The sequence below is a fragment of the Pezoporus wallicus genome, unplaced genomic scaffold (genome assembly GCF_028554395.1).
Source record: "Pezoporus wallicus isolate ANWC-B61680 ecotype Strahan unplaced genomic scaffold, APGP_CSIRO_Pwel_v1 contig_6899, whole genome shotgun sequence".
Lineage (NCBI taxonomy): Eukaryota > Metazoa > Chordata > Aves > Psittaciformes > Psittacidae > Pezoporus > Pezoporus wallicus.
This window is the reverse complement of record NW_026638613.1, coordinates 3,102,684-3,123,874: the sequence shown is the minus strand read 5'-3', so window position 1 is coordinate 3,123,874 and position 21,191 is coordinate 3,102,684. Positions and strand designations below refer to the sequence as shown.

The following is a 21,191-nucleotide window of genomic DNA, read 5'->3' as shown; positions in this document are numbered from 1 at the left end:
AAGGAGATTTTACCTACTGAGAAAATAGCCTATAACAGGGTTTAAAACTCTTGCAGCTGGCCAGGTTTGGTATTCCAAGGTAAAAGTCTCTTACCACTAAGGCAGCTGTAACGCTTTCACTAAGTGATGCAGAATGTGTTTCTTATATTCAAAGGCTAAATTCAAAGCTATTATTAGCAGCACTAGCTTCATCTCACTGAAGTTAACATTCAGAATTGCTACCCCTGAAATATTTCAGTTTAGCAGACAGTAAATACTTCATTAGGGAGGTGTTATACTCAGTGAGGAGACATTATTGAGTTTAACGGACAGTTTAAAAAAAATAAGAATTACTAAGCAGGAAAGAAAATCCTGTACTTGTACTGAAAAAAAATCTCATCAAATAAGGAAACATTTTTGCATATTTCTAGTCTGAATTCCTCTTTTCATGCTGCGTTTATGCAGTTCACTGTAATCTACCTAATTTGTTCCCATGCTCTTTCTGGGCTGTCTTTCCTCTCTGACCATCTAGAGAACTTCACACATTGTCAACCTATCATAGGTGAAAGCTTTTGAAGATCTACTACTTTTCTCAGAGCCTAATAAGGTCAGTGACCTTTCAAGCTCTACTATTTCCTTTTCTATCATTAGCCTGATACGTGCATCAGCTACCTCTCAATTTTCTTTATCTCTTCAATGCCTCACTTCTTCCTTTGGACACTGTCTAATTAGGAACTTAATTTCCTCTCCCCTGATGGAGTTTTTGATAATAGAGAGATCCTATTCACCCCTGAATCACAGAGCAGCACTATGATTTCCTGCCCAAGGGTGTTTTCAGGTATGTTAACTAATTTTCATGGTAGCAGCTCTGCCACAAAACCACAATAGACTGACAGCTTATCCCTCCTGTAGGAAATACACCCACGGAGAACAGTCCTGCCCACACTCAAATCAGGTTCACTTTGGAGGGAAGTACAACTGCAGTCATGGAAGCCGTTAAGGATGAGGTTTTGATACCCTGCAGAGTCCACTTTGCCTTGAAATCCTTTCTGCAGCCAGTACTGGATTCTCTGCAGAAAAGGCACCAGCTTTTGGGAGACCTTGTCACATCTTTGTTTCCCAAACACCCTGTGCTCCAGAAGAGGAGCTGCCTCTTCCCCAGGGCCTTGTGCCACAGCCATGCCCCCTCCGCTTTTCCTATGCACAAGTGAAAGAACACCTCAGTTACATGGGGTTACAAGAGGCTAGTAGTGACCCAGTATATTTTTCAGGACTGAGATTTTTAAAGTCATTCCAAAAAGTGCCAGATTTTTGCATGAGCAATTGCAGGCACGGGAAATGCATTCTGTGTGAAAAACCTTCATGTTAATTTAAAACCAAACTGATACCCAAATCAAGTTTCTGTTACCTTTTGCTACACCATTAAGGAAATTTATGATTTGCTCAGTTTTCTTTAGGCCTTTTACTGCATTTTTCTTTCCGCAGTCACCGGCTGCTTTGCAAGAAGCTGTGCCCTTCCTCCCCAGTGAGGAGGTGTGCCAAGGCTGCTCTGCCATCTTTAAGGTGCTGAAAAATTTTTGGTAGGAGACCCATAATTACTACTTCACCCATGGCCATCTCCATTGGCTTGCATAACAAGCACTAGGAGCAGACTTGGACTTATTGCATCACTGGAGGTGCTGGTGTTATATATCAGGAAAGAGATTTGGCAGCAAAAATCACATCTCTAAGGGAAATCTGGGCTCTGGCTGCTCAGTCCCTGATGGAAAAAGTGTCAGGGCTGCCCAAGGCTGCAGGACTGGCAGAGGCAAGGACACATCCCGGGGGAGATGCTCCCACACTCCCCATCCTGGGATAAAGGGACAAGAGACATTACCTTGGAATCCCCACCTCTTTCCCCATCAGCATCTCCCAGCAGAAAGCATCACCTGCTGCCTTTAGCACAGCTCCTTGATGCTGCAAGGAAGTGGATGCTGTGAGGATTAGGCACTGTGGGGTGGGACTGGGACAGTCTGGGCTCCCTGCCCCACTTGCCTGAGGATTTTGTGGGCTCCTCAGTGTGGGGCAGATTCCCTTGCACCATGTACCCTGGTGCCCTGGCAAAAAGCTTGCTCAAGACCACTACCAGCACATGCAGAGAAGATTTGTTATATAAATAGGGCTTTTGTTTGTTTTTGCTAGTCTCTTGAAAGCCTCAAAATTTTAGAGATGAACCTCCCCTAAAACCCTTCACCAACACCATGGCATCTGTTTCTCTCTTGCACACCTGTATCTCAAAATGACCATGTTCCTATTTAGATTTTTGTGATCTACAAAGTTTCTTATTAATCTTTTGCCACTGAACTAAAGCATTCCCTTCCCCAAACAGCATTAAAATAAAAACTTTTAGACTGAGTGGTGCATCTAGAGACCGTGTGTTCTCCAATACGCCTGTGTTTGCAAGTTTTCCCTTCCTTTCTTGAGCTGGGGTTTGAGATTTCAGTTATTCTGCAAACAAGACTCAAGCGAGACACAATTAGACTCCCCTGGAGACTGACCCCTTATAGCGCCCACCTGTAGCCAGACTCAGATAGCATCCCAGTGCAATGAATTAGCACTCTAAGCTGATTAGAGCAGCTCTGCACAACTCTATTTTATTGACACAATGAAGAGAGGACAGAAAAGGGGCTGAAATGAGAAAATCATTTCCATGCTGACTGAATTAAAAGAACAAAAGAGCTCCTTGCAGTTGCAGCATTCAATTTGTCAGAAAAAAAGGAAGCCACTTAATGGATCACAATAGATCTGAGCAGACAGATGAAATTTAAAACTTCAGCATGAGCGCGATTACCAGCTAAACATATTCTCAATCATTTCCTCCATATGCTTAATTTACTTGGATTGTTTACTTCAGGGGGTGTTGCAAAAATACTATGAGAGATGTCATCTCTTAAGCGTCTTTGCATCCCATTTTTCCAAATCAGGGAAGGTTGTTGCGTTGTCTGGTAATACATTTTGTTATAACACAAATTGCACTAAATTGTGGCTGGCTATGTTTCCCTTTTCCCCCTGCTTCCAGCAGTAAATTAATATTTGCAGTATATAGAAACAAATAATGCAAGATCATCTTATTCAAAAGGAGACCTAAATTGATTATAAATCACATGCATTATTCTGCTCTGCTTTGAAAAGAATGAACATACTGCAACTCATATTCTAGCAAAATGTATTAGTTTGTGCCACTATAAACAGCCTTCTTGTTAAATTTAGGCTTAAGCTAACAGTAATAAGACAAGAATACAGACTATTAAAGGGGTTCCTGTGAATGATTATATATATATTACTCACAAAACAGACATGCAATTTACTTTAGCATTTTCAAATCAAAATCTACTTGCCTGAATAAGGAAATATACCTTCAAAATAAAACTGTGAAATAAATTGAAAACATCAGTATTTTAGCTCCCTGTCTTCTAATTATGTAAAATTTGAACTTGACACAGTCCTAATCCAAAAGTGAAAATCTGCTGCATGTGCAAAAATCCTTGCGTTTCAAGGTATATATTTATATTTTCTAAATAACGAAGTATTAAAACAAAAGAAAAGACTGGGCAGTGTTAGGATTGTGTTGGCATATAAATAACATCACTTCCCTGCAGATTTCTTGACAGTTAAATATTTAAGATTATGCAGAATGGGCCCCTTCTTTTTCTACTCAAAATTCAAGAAGTTTATATCTTGTTACAACATTTACAAAACAAACCTCTCTTGCAGACCCCAAAGTAAAAACAAAAGTCATTTTCTGAGCCTCATTATGACTTCAGAGCATCTGAATTCGGATCATTTGCATCGATTTGCCCTGACATATATCTGTATTTTCCTAGCATGTTTTAATCAGTTCACTTTACATCCTTTTTGCCATTCAGTTTGCAATTTTACCAGCTCATTTGCATCTATTTCTTAAGTTAAAAAAAAAAAAACTACAAAAAAACCAAACCAAACAGAAAACAAAACACACTCCTTCCCAAAACCAAAACAAAAAGCCATCAGGGAAGGAATTGCAATTGCTTATGAAATTCCTGTTCTGAAGCTGATACTCTGTTAAAGAGAAAGACAAGCTGAGCACTGCTGGGATCCACTTCTGCTGACTGCTATTACTGATTTGACTAAGCATTTCACAGGGGTAAATACCCAAATCATTCAAGGAATAACTGACATGGTATGACATGTGGTTAACAGCCTTACCATGCTTGAGCTTTGCTTTCAGAAGTTTTACTGATGCCAATCTAACCTTCCAGATATTTCAGATGATAATGTTCCCCTACTCTTAAAAAAACTTTACAGCCACATCTGAACTATTCAAAGGATTCCCAACTGGAAAGGTTACTGTGACCATTCCCTGTCTCCTCCACCCCCTTTTTATTCCCTGATTGATTGAGCTAAGAGTTTTATATATATATATATATATATATATATATATATATATATATATATATATAAAAACTGTGATAAAGCTTTGGGATATTTTAGCAAACTCAACGTAGTGTAACTTTGCTGACAGCTTGTCACATTTCACTTGACTGTCTGTCTGGGATCCTGCGATAACATCTGCATTCACTCAGGGCAAGAGCTTACCCTAAGACAAAAAAGTGGGTCCTGCCACATAATGCTCCATCATTCTGTCAGTTCTGACATGGCATCTGAATTTTTTTGAATCACTAAACACTTTTGGGACTCTGGTCCTTATTATCTTTCCTTAGTTTCTATACTCACGCAGCAATGCTGAAAAATGTAAAATGTGCAAACAAGGTAGTGGACAGCCCCGGCTTTTTGTCGTCTAATCCTCAGCCCCTCATTCATGCTCACTGTTAATCTCTTAAGACATTATAAAACTGTTAGACAAAGAAATGTGAATACCTCTGCTTCTCAGCAGAATGGGAGGAAACCAAGGAAAATCTGGATCATGCTAAGCTTTTCTTTTCACCACAAAAATGGTAACTTAAACCTGTTGCATCAAATTATTTATAATTCCCAACACTAAGGGTTTGTTTTTCTTCCTTCTTCTTCAGCATTACAGAGCAAGCCTGGCAATATCACAGGAGGAGGAACGCTACTGCCAAATTTTCCAAACACATCAAATGCGTTTGTCATGTATAAAAAAAAAAATATATACAAAGCCCATCACAACATGGGCAAATTGGATTTTAATCTCTCTGCTGTTTCATGTTCAGCATGGCACACAGCTCATCATCCTGTCAGGTCTGCTGGAGCCCACTGTGAGGAATCTCTTCACTGTGGAAGAACCAAGGGCTCAGTGGCATGGGGTGTGATGGGGAAAGCTTGGGTGTAAACCTGGATGGGTACCCCCAGGCTGGCTGAAGACTTCCAGCCTGGATGGGATGAGGGCCCCATTTCACATTAATCCAGCTCTGTAGCCGTCTGCTATTTCAGGTCATCATTTCACTCCTCCTGACTCCCACTGCTGCAGGGGCATTAGCATGGGGACAAAAGCCGCTCAAGCACCTATTCTAATCCCATTCAAACTCAAACCACTAAAAATCACACCATAAATGATACTGTTGCAGTCAGCTAAATTTTATTCAGGAATGCTGGGGCTGAAAACCAGAATTTTCATCTTCTACTTATGCATTGTTATCATGGGTGGTGAGAGCAGATAGTCAATTCTGAAAAACGCTCCAGAAGCAAAAAAGTATTTGAATGCAAATGCCAAACAAGTCACACTTACCCAGCTTAATTCCCTACTATGTGGCTTTCTTCACAGACACAGCAGCTTCTGTTAAAGTTGTAATAGTCAAATAATTAAACTATTGTGAAAACAGGGCATCATTATTTCTGACTGAAGAGAATCACATTTTATTTATCTTTGCTTGCATCAGTAGTAGGGAACAGGTTTTGAGGACAGTAGTTAAGATGCTGCCCTTTTCATAATGTTAGCTATCAAATTCAGGAGATTATTTGATTAAAAGAAAAAAAACAACTTTTGAAAGGAATTAGCAGGGCTCCTTACTTGTAGGGGTTGAGCTGCTTTGCCAAGGGTGAAAGTGGTCATACTTCAAGCACAGTAAAGAGTTTTTGGGAAGACTGTGTCCCCAAAAGCACTGAAGCACCAAGCCTAGATGGACCAATGGACACTGAAATGTTGACATGAGGAGAGCTAAGATAGGAAAGGATGCAGCAGAAGACTAAAATTTATGCAAGCACCTAAAGACAATCAGGTTAGCAAACTGTGTACACAACGAATGCCAGAGGCAAAGGCTACCATTATGGCAGTGACCTACTGAAAAATGAAGTGAGGAAGATGAGGGCCAGATGTAAGGGCCAGAAATGGATCGGACTTGCAAAGGATTTAGAAGAGGCTGTGCAGAAGGAAATTACAAGGTTTTTCACAAGGCTGAACAAGGATCCCAGCTGACTACAAGGTTCTGGGACCATGTGGAGGACAGTAGCGCTGGCTATGGGAGGAGGAAGAAAATAGTGACAAGGGAAGAAAAGAGAAGTGAACTGCCTGGGGTCAGGTGGTCAAGGGAAATGCTTTTGAGACCACGGATCTTCAAACAAATTAGAAAAAAAAGCCTCTTTGTATAGTCTTACCTGAGGGAAATAGTAAAATATTGTCCTCTGGGCAAAAAAGAAGGCATATTTCAAAGGTCACAGCAAGGCACTGCAACACAGTGGTGCTCTCCCTGGGCATCAGCACCATCTTTCTGTTCAGACACAGAGGACTTGGTAGGATAATTTCTGGGTTTAGCATTAAAGAAAGAAAAACTGCTTTCTCTCTTCCTTGTTAACTGCTTATTTGGGTGCCTAGACATTGTAGTATTCCCAATAGGTTGATGCTTATTAAACCTAGTAAGAAAAATTACTTTTTGCACATTCACATGCAAATTTTAGCTTGTGCAGAGGTTATCACTATTTGAATTTGTCTTTAAAGAATATTTTCTGTAAATGCAGTAATGCTGAAGCTTTCCCATACCTAAACTTTCATTTTCCTATCCAGGAGATTTACATTTTTGCACAAAATCAGCATTATTGCCATGGCTTTGAAATAGCTTCTGCTGTAAGCAACAGAAATACTATGACCACAAATTTCTCAGAAAATATGAATATTCATATTTAATTTTTTAATGTAATACCCATACAGCCATAGCTACACTTTTTGAAATCCAATTTACCACTTGAGGCCATTTTAAGAAGATAGGAGGGCACTGAATGTTACCCTCACAAATCCTGAACAGCTACACACCGGGTCTCAAATACAGTACGTAAAAAGCCTGCTTCATGCATGTTGCCAATACACTTCATCAAGTTAAGACTAAGAACAACATTTTGGGAAACCCACTATACACAAGAGCCCCTTTATAGGGGGGTCATAGGCTTCACCTGATGAAATGTTATGCTTTTTGTGGGATCTTTTACATCTTTCCATGCTAAATGTTAAAACTGTATTTTAAAGGGAAGGTCTACTTAACATTTGTATTTTTTCCAAACTATTGCTGATTGTATGTGCCAAATTTAACATGATCACAGAATATCGGGCTGGATTATGACAACCTATGTCCTCCCTCCTGTGTGTGCCACTGCCATTCAGCCAGGAAACATGAGGCCTGTCAGGTCAATAAAATGCTGTAGTAATGTTTTCTGGGGTGGAAATATCCCCATTAGCCAATTATTGGTTTCTATTCTCTACTTCCAAATAAGTATATTTTTTTACCATTCTGACAAACACACATCCCAGTCTGTAGGCTTTGGCAAGCAGGAGTTGGGGTTCTTGTTTTGTTTTTAAAGTTCGGTAATGTCTTTATTAAACCAAATGCCCAGATTTCAATGGTAGTGGTTTAAATGCCAAATCTCAGTGCTATATCCTCTAAAAAGTTCTCTGTTCACTTGGATTAATAATAAATTTGCCATACACTAACTCCTTTCTTCATTAGCTTCTGTTTAATGATGACCATCTCCTCCTGCCCACATGTATACTCTCTCCACTGCTTGTTGAGCCATCAAGACACACCTTTGTTTCATTTAGTATGCAATTTTCACCTCTGACCCAAGAAACTAGTCTTAGGCTTCCTGAACTTTATTGCCTGTTAATAGACTGCTGGCTTTCTTTTCAGCAGTCATAGAAATGGTGGAGAGACATTTAATTGAAAAGAAGGACAAAGATAGAGCCTGAAAGGCAAAGTCAGTAGGGTTAAAAAAAAATAAAAAATAAAATTAAAAAATTAAAAAAAAAAATCCAAAATGAAAAACAACAACGGAAATAATGTTTGAGGAGCTTTGGAAGCTTTGGATGTTCTTAACAAGTTTGTGTCTCTTTACACAAATAATGAAGACATCATTGATTTCATTATCTTCACAGGGAACAATGGTATAATACTCTGAATGGTGCTAAATGATTGATCTGGTAATTCATCTTCTGCTAACAGCTATCTATGCATTTTGTTTCTTTCCAGTCCTCAGACCGATGACATTAGCAGCAATGTCACAGAGCAGTCCTGGGCTTTTCATAAAACACCCACACATGCTTTTTCCTGCCAGTATTTAGGGACACATGGTTATAATTTTGTCTGTATTTCTTTGTCATAGATTACTTTTAGCTACATCTGTTCAATTAAAAAAATAAAAAAAATAAAAATAAAAGACACAGCTAGAGCCCATCAGCTTTATACCCAAAGTAGCCTTTTAATGAAATAGGGAGATTTAATTTTGTAAGTGTTCTGATGAGTGAGAGACACCTTTCTGTTTTTTTCAGAACTTCTGTGTTTGGTGAAGAGTTAGGAAAGGACATTATTATAGCATAAGGATATTATTGTACACAGAAAGGCATTATTAAATGTGATTTATTGTTCTATGTTAGGAAACTTATAGGAAAAGTCTGATAATATATTAAACTTGTTTATTATGGACTTCATATAATTTTTGAATAATGCAGCTTTTTCTTTTGACAAGAGCAATAAACTCTGCTGGTATAGACATACGTTGATTATCCCAAGTCAACTGTGTTGCTTAAAGAAACATGCCCAAATAATCAGCTTTTGACAGCTGCATCTCTTGTTATTTACAATAGCCATCACAGTAATAACTCACCATTTCTATATTAATAAGGCAGTGAAATTTATTATGATGGTATTGAAAAGTTATTAAGTACTGCATCCCAAGTGACAAAGTACCGCAGCACTGTCACTATCCAAAAGCAGTTGCCCATCCATCACAAAGCTTTCCAGATGGTCCTGCATCTTTATCGCTCCCAGGTTGGTGACATCACCTGTTCACCCACTCAAAATTGATGATGAAAGCAAACAGATCTATCTTACTTACATTTACCAAATCAATTTAATTTTACAGGCCATGGCTTAGTGACATATTGACTGTTTTCCTTAATGGCATCTCCTGTACTTAATGCAAAGAACTCATCTTTGAATCCTGGCTTGCATAATGTGGCATTTCATAATGATTTTTTTATAACATATTTATTTAATGGGAAGAATTATGATTGATTGTCAGTTCTATCAGACACAATTATTATTCTCTTCAGTTCTATCTTTTTGGTTTTTCTTTCTGATGTTATCTTTCTTAATGGCTAAATTCAATTTACAGGTTTTGTCTTCTAAAGGGACAACTGACACATCTCAATTATTTTTCTTCACCTTTGAAAATGTATAAATCTACATCAGTGTCAGCTTTTCACTGTTTTTTTAGTGCTTGGACAAAGTGCTACTGGGCTCGAGTAAAATCTACCTGGGCAAATAACAATCACCTCACATTTTGAAGAATACAAATTCCTGAAACATCCCCCAAGTTCTGCTCTGAAGAAGGTATAAAATTTCCTTTTCCTCTTCTAGTTCTAAGTCCACTTGACCCTTATGGTTTCACTCTGCTTCCCTCAGGAGTTAATGCTCCTTCTGATTAAATTAAAACCTCAATGGTTGTGTGGGGAATACACACACAGACCTACAGAGAGGTTCTGTGGCTTTAGAACCATACCATGAAATGGTGGAGCATCCACTGTGGGTGGAGAAATAATCAATTCCACACAAACCACTTCAGGTTTAATTGAGACAATGTTTTATGTGAGATTTCACAGCTATGCCGTGCCAGCACCCACTCAGCCTCCTGTAAAATCTCTTCCTGACACTGCTGCCACAGTGACTTTGGTTGGCTGCATGACTTCGTAGCCCCTTGAACAGCAGTCCTGGTGCTACAACTGGCTTAGGACAGGGGGGGTGGCACTTCTTTTCTGGCAGCTGCTACAGCCTCTCACTACTTTGTGCAATACAGTTTTGAATATTTTCTGAGAAGAGCTCCATTAGAGAAGGGAGGGGAGCTCGGCAGATCTTGTTTGTACTCCCCTTCCAGTAAGCAGCAGCTTTGCCTGAGCAAGGGAAGGCTGTTGGCTTTGTCAAAAAAAAAACAGAGTATGACATCCCACCAACCTCCCACTGTGCTTAATCATGTTAACTAACAGTGGAGGTAAGGAACAGTAGAAAAAGACAACAGCAGACTACTCTGTTTTGTCCCTGTGTCCTAACTCTCTTCCATTCCCATAAAACACCTCAAAGGACCAACAGCCCCTCTTTGCTGTCAATACATTTAATTCAAACTGAATGACAAGTCCACCTGCTCATATCTTGCTACTCAGACCTATTGTTTGCTCATTTGTAATTATAAACTATGCCCTCTGAGCAGGGAGAAAGCTGGTGTTAATGCCCAGGTAGCTGATTGAGGTATACAGCCGACATCACCTCTCAGAGTGATCATGAAGCATGTCTGCCTTGCTAGAGGACTCCTATTAGTGCAGTAGCACCTGACAGTCACAACCTCACCATAAGACACAGATGCAAACAACAGAAGAATTCAGACTGGTAACATTAGCAGCACTGTAAGTAATGTCTTTTTTGTACACAACTTTCGAGGAGCTGTCTTAAGCACTGTCGTGCATACTCACCCAAGGCAAGATGTATGGTATGAACTCCATCCTATGTGGCACTGAACACTATGTCCCTTACAGAGGGCTTAATACAGCAGCTAAGCACATGCTTAACTCAAACACCTGGATAATCCTGTTGATGATAAGCCCATGCCTAAGTGCTTTATTGGATCTCAGCCAGAGTACTCTATGACTTGCAGAGCTGATCTCCAAATGGGATAAAACATCACCTATGTATTAAAAAAAAGGTAAGGATGTCACCCCCACCTGCAGCTGCCAGAAGTGGATGGTCTGTTGATCTGAGAACACGCTATCTGCAAACCCACATTGGTGTTGAATTGATCAAAAAGCATCCCCACCCTCCACAAATAATTCCTTTTTAATTCCAAACACAGAATAACCCACATTCTTATTCCTGTGTTTGCTTCAACAGCAATTTTTGCAAAGGTTCCTGGAGTCCCTATACTGCTGAAATCCGTATACAAAGCATAGATAAGGGATCTACATTACACTTTCCAACTTTCCAACCACCTGGTGGAGTGTGGAGTCACTTTGCATGTTAATGCTCTTAAAAATAATTAAAGGAAAGGTCAAGATCTGGTCTGTAAAAGCCAGTGTAGTGTGAGTGTCAAACAACAGCAGAAAATTAAGGGGGTGGGAGGTACTCAACTCTAGGACAAACTCCAAATCCCTAAGAAAAATATTCAGAAGTGATAAAGATTTTGTTTTATCCTTCCTTTTGAAAGTGACAATCTACTGCTCTCTCCCAGAGTGATTTCACCGACTACAGCGAATTATCTCCTTCAGCATTGTTGCTGTTTATTACGAAATAGCTTAATTTCAGTTTCAAGATGTGTGAATCCCATCTAAACTTAGAAAATAATTGGCTGTTAACTACCATTGATTACACTGGAAGTTTTTGGATGCTAAGAGCACGAAAACCAAGCTATCAGCTTAGGTGTTAAAACCCAAATTTGGGAGCATATACACTAGATTCCAGCTCTAAAACCCTATAATTTTACATTTTGTAACATATTAATTTTCATAAAGGTAAATGTACACTTAGAACCCAGAATAAATTTTAGTTAAAAAAAAAAAAAACAAAAGATAACCAAAAACTGCATAATTGAAACTCAAAATTGCAACTATTCGGTGTCTGTAAACTAGTGGGAAGCCTGTACTCCAGAACAATTTTTAGGAAGCTGTGCAGCTTTCCCCAAGCTGCATCTCTAACATCAAGAATGCTAGAGAAGTAAAAAAATAACCTCTTAATTTCTATTTAGAAGCAATAGCATCAGCTCAAGCATACTCTACCAAAACTGAGATGTTTTTTAACCTCACTGTCATGACAGGAAAATATACTCTGCTCTATAAACAGATTTTATGCTGCTTTACAAAGCTCTAAAATATTTTTTTACTTCTGCGACAAGTTTGATTTATTAGAGTTTATTGCTCCTATTTTTGCCTTCGTAGTAAAGAAATAAAAGTTTAGCATAAAAAGAGCTGTGAAGAAATTGTCCCCGTGAATAAGACTTTGAGTTTGTTATAACAGCAAGAGACCTGAATTTGAGTATTTGACATACTCTGGAAGATGCTGGTCGAAGATAGGTACATGTGCTTTGGTGACCTATTGAAAGGCTTTCTTTGAAATACTCTCCTAGTTGTTTTTCATAGCAGGGCATGAACCACAATGAAATCACTAAATTTGTGTTCCCTTGCTTTTGTTTGAAAAAAATTACTGCCATCCCTTAAAAGCTTGTTTTCTTTGTTGATTAAGCAGCAGTCAATTTTCCTTTTTCAAACAACCACTGAGCAACAGCCTCCCGACCCCCTTGGATATTCAGGCTGCCGGCAAATACTAAAACCTCAGTGATAAACTGCAAAAAAGCTCGACCTTTCCCCTTGTCCAGTGACCCCCTGTTCGATTCGTACTTTAGCTAACCAATACCTGATTAGATAATGTTCAGCTCTAGAGCCACAAAATGAGATAAAATTCAAATTTACAGCTTTTCACTTAAATTGGTCTACAGCACTCCAATCGTGACCCAAGCACAACTGTATCACAACAAATTCTCTTTGTCCCACAGTGTGTTTTATGGCTGAAGTATATAAATGGATATAATAGACATTGTTTTCTTAAGTCTTGCTCTGACAAAACTCTGTGTCAATGCCATAGAGAGTCTTGCTATAAGGGAACATAGGAACAGGCCACATGAAATTCCTCAACCTCCTGCAGCAAATTTTTCTTTATCATCAACTGCTTGGCTGCAAAATTTAACAGCAGCAGTTCCTCCAGCTTCCACTTGCCTCCCAATCACAACAGGCTAATCCTAGTATCAACTCAGATGTCAGTCACAAAAACTGGAAGTCGGAAGTATCCCACAGCTGGAAATATCCAAAACTATGACAATCTTTTGCAAGGGAATAAGAATGCCTTTTCCATTCAAGTTTGTCTGTAGCTATAAACTCTTCCTTGTTATGTAGGGTTTTAGTTTGAAGTTTTCTAGTTTAAGACTCTAGGCTACCTAGAGCAATCCTAAACAACTGCAGAAAAGGAGCAAATCTTTTACAGCAAAGTCAGTAACATAGGCAGCATCAAAAAACAGCTGAGGAAGATGTTCAGCTTTACTTCCAAAAATATTTTAACATTTATACTATTTTCTTGAAAAGACATTTTTCCTTCATCATCTTTGAGAATAAAACACCATTATACATGCAGTATTTCACCTTAAACTGAGAAAAATGCAGATAAATTTGAAAGACTGATTTTTTTTCAATAACTTAATCATCTCTGAAGCCACAGGGGAGTCTATTTGAGAGAATTACATAAGCACACAAGCATTAGCAATGTTGCAACCCCATTATGTACTTCTCAGAGCAATGCATGTGTGAGGTGAAGAAATAAGTAAGCCAGGACACAGCAAAATGTTTTCTTTGGCCTGTGGGATCGGTGAGCGGTGTGAGCCGGTTGAGACATCCCACTTTTTGAAGCCACCAGACATGGCTGGCTTCTATACAGCCATGAAGTATTCTAGGAATTACACATAATCAAACATAAGAGAATATTGTGACCTTATCTACATCAGTGCAATTCACTCGGCAAGCATAAATGTGGAAAGACTTTAAAACCTCTCTGGCTACAAAGTCACTTATATCCATGGTCAGTAGCGTACAGAAACTTTAGTTTTATCCTTCCTATATTTCAAATATAAGAATGAAATTTCACTATTATATCAGCAGACTGAATTCCCCATTTGTTAAATGACTTATCGGCACCCAGCAGGACAAATGCCCTGTTTCCCACAAGTGCCCATTCAGGCAGAAAATCTGACAACAGAAAAACTTGAATTCCCGTGACTGTACTTCAGCCTCAATAAATGATATCTTTCCCTTGCCATCCCACACTTTCTTTGACATTGCCTGAACCCACATATTAGTAACAGCTTCTTTTTCCCTTTTTAATCCCAAGGCACAAGTCAAAGTGGTAGTTTCCAGAGGAGTGTGATGATGAGCATGTGGGTGGGCACTGTTAAGATCTTCTCCAGCACTACTAGGTGTTCCCCACATCTGTCCTTCAGCCCTAACCTTCACTACGTGCCACTTTACTCATTGAGTAAACTCTGGTAACCAGCATTTCTCTGTCTCCCTTCAGTTATTATATGCACTTAACACACTTGCTTGAAAAATACTGTTTCAAGGTCCCCTGGACACTGCAGGGTACTTCTAGATGAGTGGCCAAATTGCAGAGGGACTTGCCTGTTGATTTTGTATGATTTTGCTCCAAGACTTTTCAATAGCATCTCCCCAGCCATCCCAAATACATAACACTGTTCAGATGGCACAAATCCTGCAGCTTGAAAGGGATTTTATCTGCCAGCTGGGCTTCCAGCACTATCAAGACATGTATTTCTTGTCTGGATTCTGTAGACCCCCAAATCCTAACTATTTTAAGCGGAAAACTACTCTCTAATATTGCAGCATATTATCAAGATCTAAGGGTGTGAAAATCAGGATGAGTTTCCCTCAGATTTACAAGGTTTATCCTCCATCACACCAGCTGAGGATCCAGTCTAAAATACCTTAATTTTGGAATATGCTAAACCTGCATGTACAGCCATGTCTCAGCAGTTTTGCTCCAATTTCTGTTATCAGTATCTGAGCTTAATTGTGGTCAGGTTAAAGGTCAGATTTTATGGTTTCCTGGTGCCTTTTTCAAATAATAAAGATTTCTCACCAGGAACTATATTGCATCAGGGTCTGTTAACGACAGAGTGCTGCCAGGTCTATAATTTCTTCTGACACTATTCTGTCATATTGTCACAGGTCTCCAGAGTTTAAACAGCTGGATGGAAAGTTTAGAATGAACTCACTGAGTATTTATGAACAGTTAAGAGCAAATAAAACCTCTATTTTCCACCGTATCTGAAAAGCTCTGCCCTACAGTGAAACTCCATTTTTCCTGGGAAAATGAAACTCCCATCTCTCCAGAGGTCAGCAGTGCCCCTGGAGAGCTGTGCAAACTCTCCACTTCTCTGCTTATCAGAAACCAAAGGAAACATGCAGATGGAAAGCTGAGATTGCACTCTGTTTCTACAGAACATTGTTAAAACTATGAATAAACCCACGCAAGAGCATTTGTTATACCATAACACAACTGGCAACCTGCACCACTTGGGGTCTAAAGCCCTTACCATGGACCTGCATCTCAGCCAGCTCCTCAGTGAAACCACAACAAGGAAAACATGTTAGCCCTGAAGACAGGAAAAGCAAGAGACAACTGCAGTAGTCACCAAAGTAGGCCTTCCTTCCTTCAGGAAAAGCAAGATTTCTCAGAGCACCTGACAAAGTGACATGAGCCACATCATCCCCATATCCAAGCATACTTCAAATGAACGGCAAAATTCCCATTAAATTAAATGGAAGCAGGATCAAATCCCCAGCTTTCAAAGTTCCCAAGTAGCACAAGGTTCTGCAATAGTGATTTTAGCTGCACAGCACTACATTTTAGGGCTACTGCAATCACTGTTGACAGAAAGTGGCGACTAAACAACCCTGAAAGCAGCATCCACTTTCTTTTCAAACAGTGCAGTGTCATTCACAAATCCCTCACTCACAAACATACTGCGGGACCGTCCAAGAGCAGACTAAAAATGGTACAGAAATGTTCCAACAACACAACTTATTCCTCTTTTTTTCACAAAAGAGGCATCACCTGCCAATACCCAGACACATTTCATGCATGAAGAGCAACAATAAATCCTGCCTTTTTTCCTCATTTTATACTTGTTTCCACCCAGAAAGATGTGAGAGGCCAAAAAGCAGTCTTCATGCATACAAATATTCCCCTACTGCTGCAGGATAGAACTCAAATTCTGCAAATAGTTCTGTGTTTATAGACACGCAAGAGAGTTCAACAGACCGAAAGAATGTACACAGTATCTTACCTCCCAACCGTAACTGGGATCTTTAAGGTGTGTCCGCTGCTCTCCTACAAAAGGGCCAAATTTTTCCCCTGCTTCAATCTTCCTTTTAGTCCATATCCCTAATCCTGCTCCAGGAATGTTGGATTCTCGGAGCTCAAACTCTGAAGGAATGGGAATGTCATCAGGAATATATATTGGAGCCTTGTAAGGAGAGCTCTCCTTTGGCGTGAAAGCTTCACTGGAGGTCGCTGGAGAAGATGGCTCTTGAATGCTGACGGATGTTGGACACTGGACATTTGGAGCCTCTCCATCAGCTTCTGGCACTTCCTCCAAAGGAAGTTCAGGAAAGCTTTCATACAAACATTCATCACCTGTAAAATAAAGCCAAACAGTAGGATTTGAAATATCCTGACAGATTTTGCATATGAAACCCTTTCAGCCTGCACATAAAAAATGAAGAAGACAGTTTGGAAGACAGGCAGTACCTTCATCAATCACTGCTCCTATAGCGGAGCCTCACCCTGGAAGGAGCTGAGCCTTTTCCTTATTGTAGGCCTGGGGGTACACAGTGCTTCTCAATATACCCGACATCAAAAGTGGTTTCCATCACTGAACACAAGCAAGGGAATTACATACAGATGTATATGCAGGCACACCCTATTGTCCAATCTGGTCCGGATATAGCGCTTTGCATTGCATACGCTTTGAAATTACAACTGAAAGCCTGCATTATACATTACAACTGAAATCTAAGTGAAGTGAAAAGCAGGAAAGCTTTACTGGTTTTTCAGAGAGACAGATTGAACCTAAAATAGCCAAAATTAAGTTTGATGGTCGCCAATTAGTCTTAGAGGAAAGGATCCAGCCTACCACACAACTCTTGGAAAGAACTTCAGCTGATGTAAATCAGCATCTTACCACTGACCTCCGAGAAACGCAATGGTCTAAAATAAGTTCAGGATCCAAACAGCACCTTACAGAGAACATGAACATTCTCCTCTTACAGTTGCAAAAAAACCCTGGGACAGATCCAAAACACATTAGAAAAAACTTCATCACTGGGGCTTAGAAGGCAAAAAAAAAAAAAAAAAGATGCAAAACATCACTAGTTTTGACAGCTCAAAATGTAAGGCTGATTGTAAATTCCTTTCAGTCAAAAAAGGCCAAGTGACTTCAGCAGGGGCTTTAACTGCACAAGCAATACAGCACTCAACTCAAAAATACATGCAAAAGGAGCAAAAAAGACAAACTAACCAAACGTCTTCTTGATTATTTACATTTATTTAACTTTATTAATGTTACTGTACTTTTCCTACACATCAGAATTCATTTCACTTAATTCTAACCTAATAAGAGGCAAGAATACTATTCTCCAAGGAATTCAGTTGAGAGATTGAATATTTAAGATCTGCTCATGAGGATATTTGCATAATACAGTTGGCCCAGAAATCCAAGTGTTAGGCTGGGCTTGGCATTCAGAATTACTACATTTTGGTGAAGAAATAGGAAACTTTAAAGTGTCCTTTCAATTTTTTGCTCATACAAGAAACTATCCATGGTAGATTAGCACTGTATGCCTTTTCCACTGGAAACTGGTCATAGCCCATTGTCTCTCACATCTTTGTTACATATTATCTCACATTTTTATATCTGTGCTTTCATGCTTCTAGTACTAAGACAAACACTGGGACATAACAAATCATTTGAATAGATTGCTCCCATCACATGACTGGCAAATTGGATTCTTCATCTGTGAGCAATTTATTCACAGCCATGAACTGTTTTTCTTTCTTTTATGTGGCACTGGCTATGACCTCATACATGTCACAAAAAAGTTCAGCTACCCATTCGCTTGGCCTCTGGTTTGGCAGACTCCCCCTGCACTTAACAATCGAACCTAATATTGATGAATTTGTCACTTTTCTAATACCTGACACTGAGTAGCAGAGTATCTTGACTGGCTCTACCATTTAGCTGAGAAGGACACACAGAGGGATTTTCCAGTGATTGTGCTTCAGAAATTCTGCTTGTCACAGCTCAGTGGTGCTGATTTTGGCGAAAGTGCTGAAGGGTTCATGAAATCACTAGTGCAGAGAGCTTGCTCTGTGCCTAGCACCTGTGAGCCCGTGTCTGTACTTTCTTGGCCACAGCAAAACTCGGCATAGACTGCAAGTGACAGAAAATACATGACAAGGGTAGAGACAGAGCTCCACCTGGATGCTGCCATTCACTTTGCCCTGCACTGAGACAACCACTTTACCAGCCATCTCTGTTACATTGTGGCATTGCTGCTGCCCCAGACACGGCTCCACTCCAGTGTGGTGGAGGGAGTGGGAGAGGTTGGTCTGCGCATCCCCAAAACCCCAATGCACTCCCTGACTTTATAGGCCAGCAGCAATGCTGCATCCACCCAGGGCAAGCTTGCTCCCATTCAGATGTCTTCCCCCAGCTGTTTAGATTGCAGTCCTGCCTAAAAGACTTCAGCTGGTTCTGAAGCAGGAGAGGGGAGAAAAAAGAAAAACCCAAAATCGCAACCTGTGTATACACATGGGGTGCAGGAAGAGAAATGACACAAGGAAAGTGATCTGGATGATAATAAGCACATGGCTCACTGAAGAGGGGGCTTAAAAACTTCAGCATCTCAATCCTACTGATTTTCCATGACAGCTGGGTGCCTGACACTCAAACTCTTTAAAAAGCTCATCTCACAGTCACTGTTGTTGTCCCCGTTCCACCAAGCAGTGCCTCATAAAACTAAGGCTCTCCCTGTGTCCCACGGCTACACTCAGCTCTCCACCAAACACTGAAGCAGCTCACCCAATTGTTTAATTCAACATAAGCAATGACCCCGAAGGGCTACCTTCCTCAGCCCCACTTGCCAGCAGTGCCTGCCCACAAGCCAGCACAAGCTGAGCCTTAAACATTAAAGCAAGCATAGCTTTACAGATGTTTCTTCTCCCCGAGGGACAGTCCAGTTCAGTTTCTCTCTCGCAGACTCAAAGGCCTTGGTTATACTTATCTCAGTCATCCTGGCTACACTCGGTTTTAGCCATATAGGGTCAAACCTGCAGCTGATAAATTGGCTTCTGGAAGCCTGGCAGGGAGACAAGTCCATTTGCTGGGTCTATTGTGCCTCCTTTGATTTCCAGCTGCCACACCCGATGTCGTTGTTAAACACAGATTTTCAGTTTGAAAGCTCTGGAAAATACAATATGTCTATATGCCCCAAAGCCCTAACAGTGTGGGTAAAACAGATTGCTGAAATATTATTCTGCCCAAAATAGCAACATTTTCTAGCAAAAATATATTTTAAAACCTCAAAGTAAACAAGAATTTGAATTACAACTGACCAAGAGATGAGAAGACCATTAAGACATACTTGTGAAATTAATGACAAGAAGGAGCTATATTAAAACCAATGCACGCGAACCAGGGATCTGGTCTTCATTTTCAAAGGGTGTGGGACTATTCCCCTTAAAATTTACACCTACATGGATCAGAGTGACTTCCAGCAAAACCATGAGATACTGATTGATAGAAAATCTGTGTAACGTCAGAGTTAGATCCAGGGCTGTGCTGATAAGCATCTTTTTCCCTGTAACTGCATAGCATTCACACAGAGAACACTGCAGTTTTGAAATTCAAGATGGCTTCTTTAAAGTCCAACAATTATCCCCACTAGAAATGGAATGAAATTAAAATTGAGGCCCCTGATAAGGAAACAGATGAGATTAGGTAACGTGGAAGCTTGAATATTAGCCTCCATAAAATTCTTCACCACTATTCCATAATAAAAACATGAGCAAGCTACAAAGGAAACCCAGGAGGAAAGGTTAATTGCTACTAAAATACCAGGGTGGACACCTGTGTTTGCACTTTTGACACAACCTTGCACGCCAGCAGGAAAGAGTCCACGTGGCTACATGCTGGGGATGTGCCTGATGAGGTCAGGAGAGTGACACGCCAAAGCTACTGCCATAACTTCAGGCCCTGGGGTCATTTTGAGACCAAGAGGGCTTCTGTGCGTGGCTGGAAGGAGGAGAGGACTTCCTTCCATTTGAATGTTTCTTAGCAGTTCAGAACCCTCTTCCTCTCCAAGAGCAATTAGGTAGGAGACATTAACAACCGAGGGAGGCAGAAGCTGCTGAACACAACCCAAACCACTTTCCACTGGCTGTGATTGCTAGTGAGGCAAAGGCATGCTGTTTTCAAAAGCACACGGGGACACACGTTCAATGAAACCATGCCTTTCTGCAATTGAAATGCCATGCAATGGCATCTCGTGTCAAGGGGATGTGTTACACCTATCAATTTTTCAGGGTGATCTTCAACCCAAAGTTTGCACAAAGTCCTCTAAGGATCAAAGCTGTATCCAGATCTTCAGACCCAAAGCCATCCCTAACAAACAGAAACGCATCCCTACAGACTATCCATTCTTCCTTTCGTCAGGCAATTTGTGCCTGAGGATACACATTCCCAAAGCAACCACTGACTGATAAATCCTTTAGCACAAATCTGGTCCTCTGCTCTTGGAACCATGCATATGTCCACCAGTGACTTGCTCATAAGCTGAATGCCTGATAACTCTGGATGGAAGAGGTAGGCTGGAAGCAAAAGCATCTAGAGAGTCTACTTCAGATGTGTTTATAATGGCATCATCTTCCAAGCAGGATAAAGTAATAGCTGAGATAAACGTGGAGGTGGTTCTTTGCGACGGGAAGATACACACTGATTCATGACTGTAACTTCTCAAAGGTGAGAAAGATTTCCCTTAGCCTCAAAGACTAGACATCAGAAGATCCTAGCTCTGTATGATGGAAGAAGTCCATCCCACGTCAGTAACTTTGAGCAATGCTAGCTATGTT

At 40.2% G+C, this 21,191-nt stretch overlaps 1 protein-coding gene across 6 annotated transcripts in view; it reads right to left on the bottom strand.

Moving 5' to 3' along the window:
- Nucleotides 1-21,191, bottom strand: part of MECOM (MDS1 and EVI1 complex locus) — a 341,624-nt gene that overhangs the window by 173,578 nt on the left and 146,855 nt on the right. For all 6 annotated transcript variants that reach the window (XM_057411602.1, XM_057411604.1, XM_057411603.1 and 3 more), the window contains exon 2: nt 16,348-16,697. In XM_057411602.1, the coding sequence (XP_057267585.1) occupies nt 16,348-16,697 (350 nt within the window). The remainder of the gene's footprint in view (nt 1-16,347; nt 16,698-21,191) is intronic.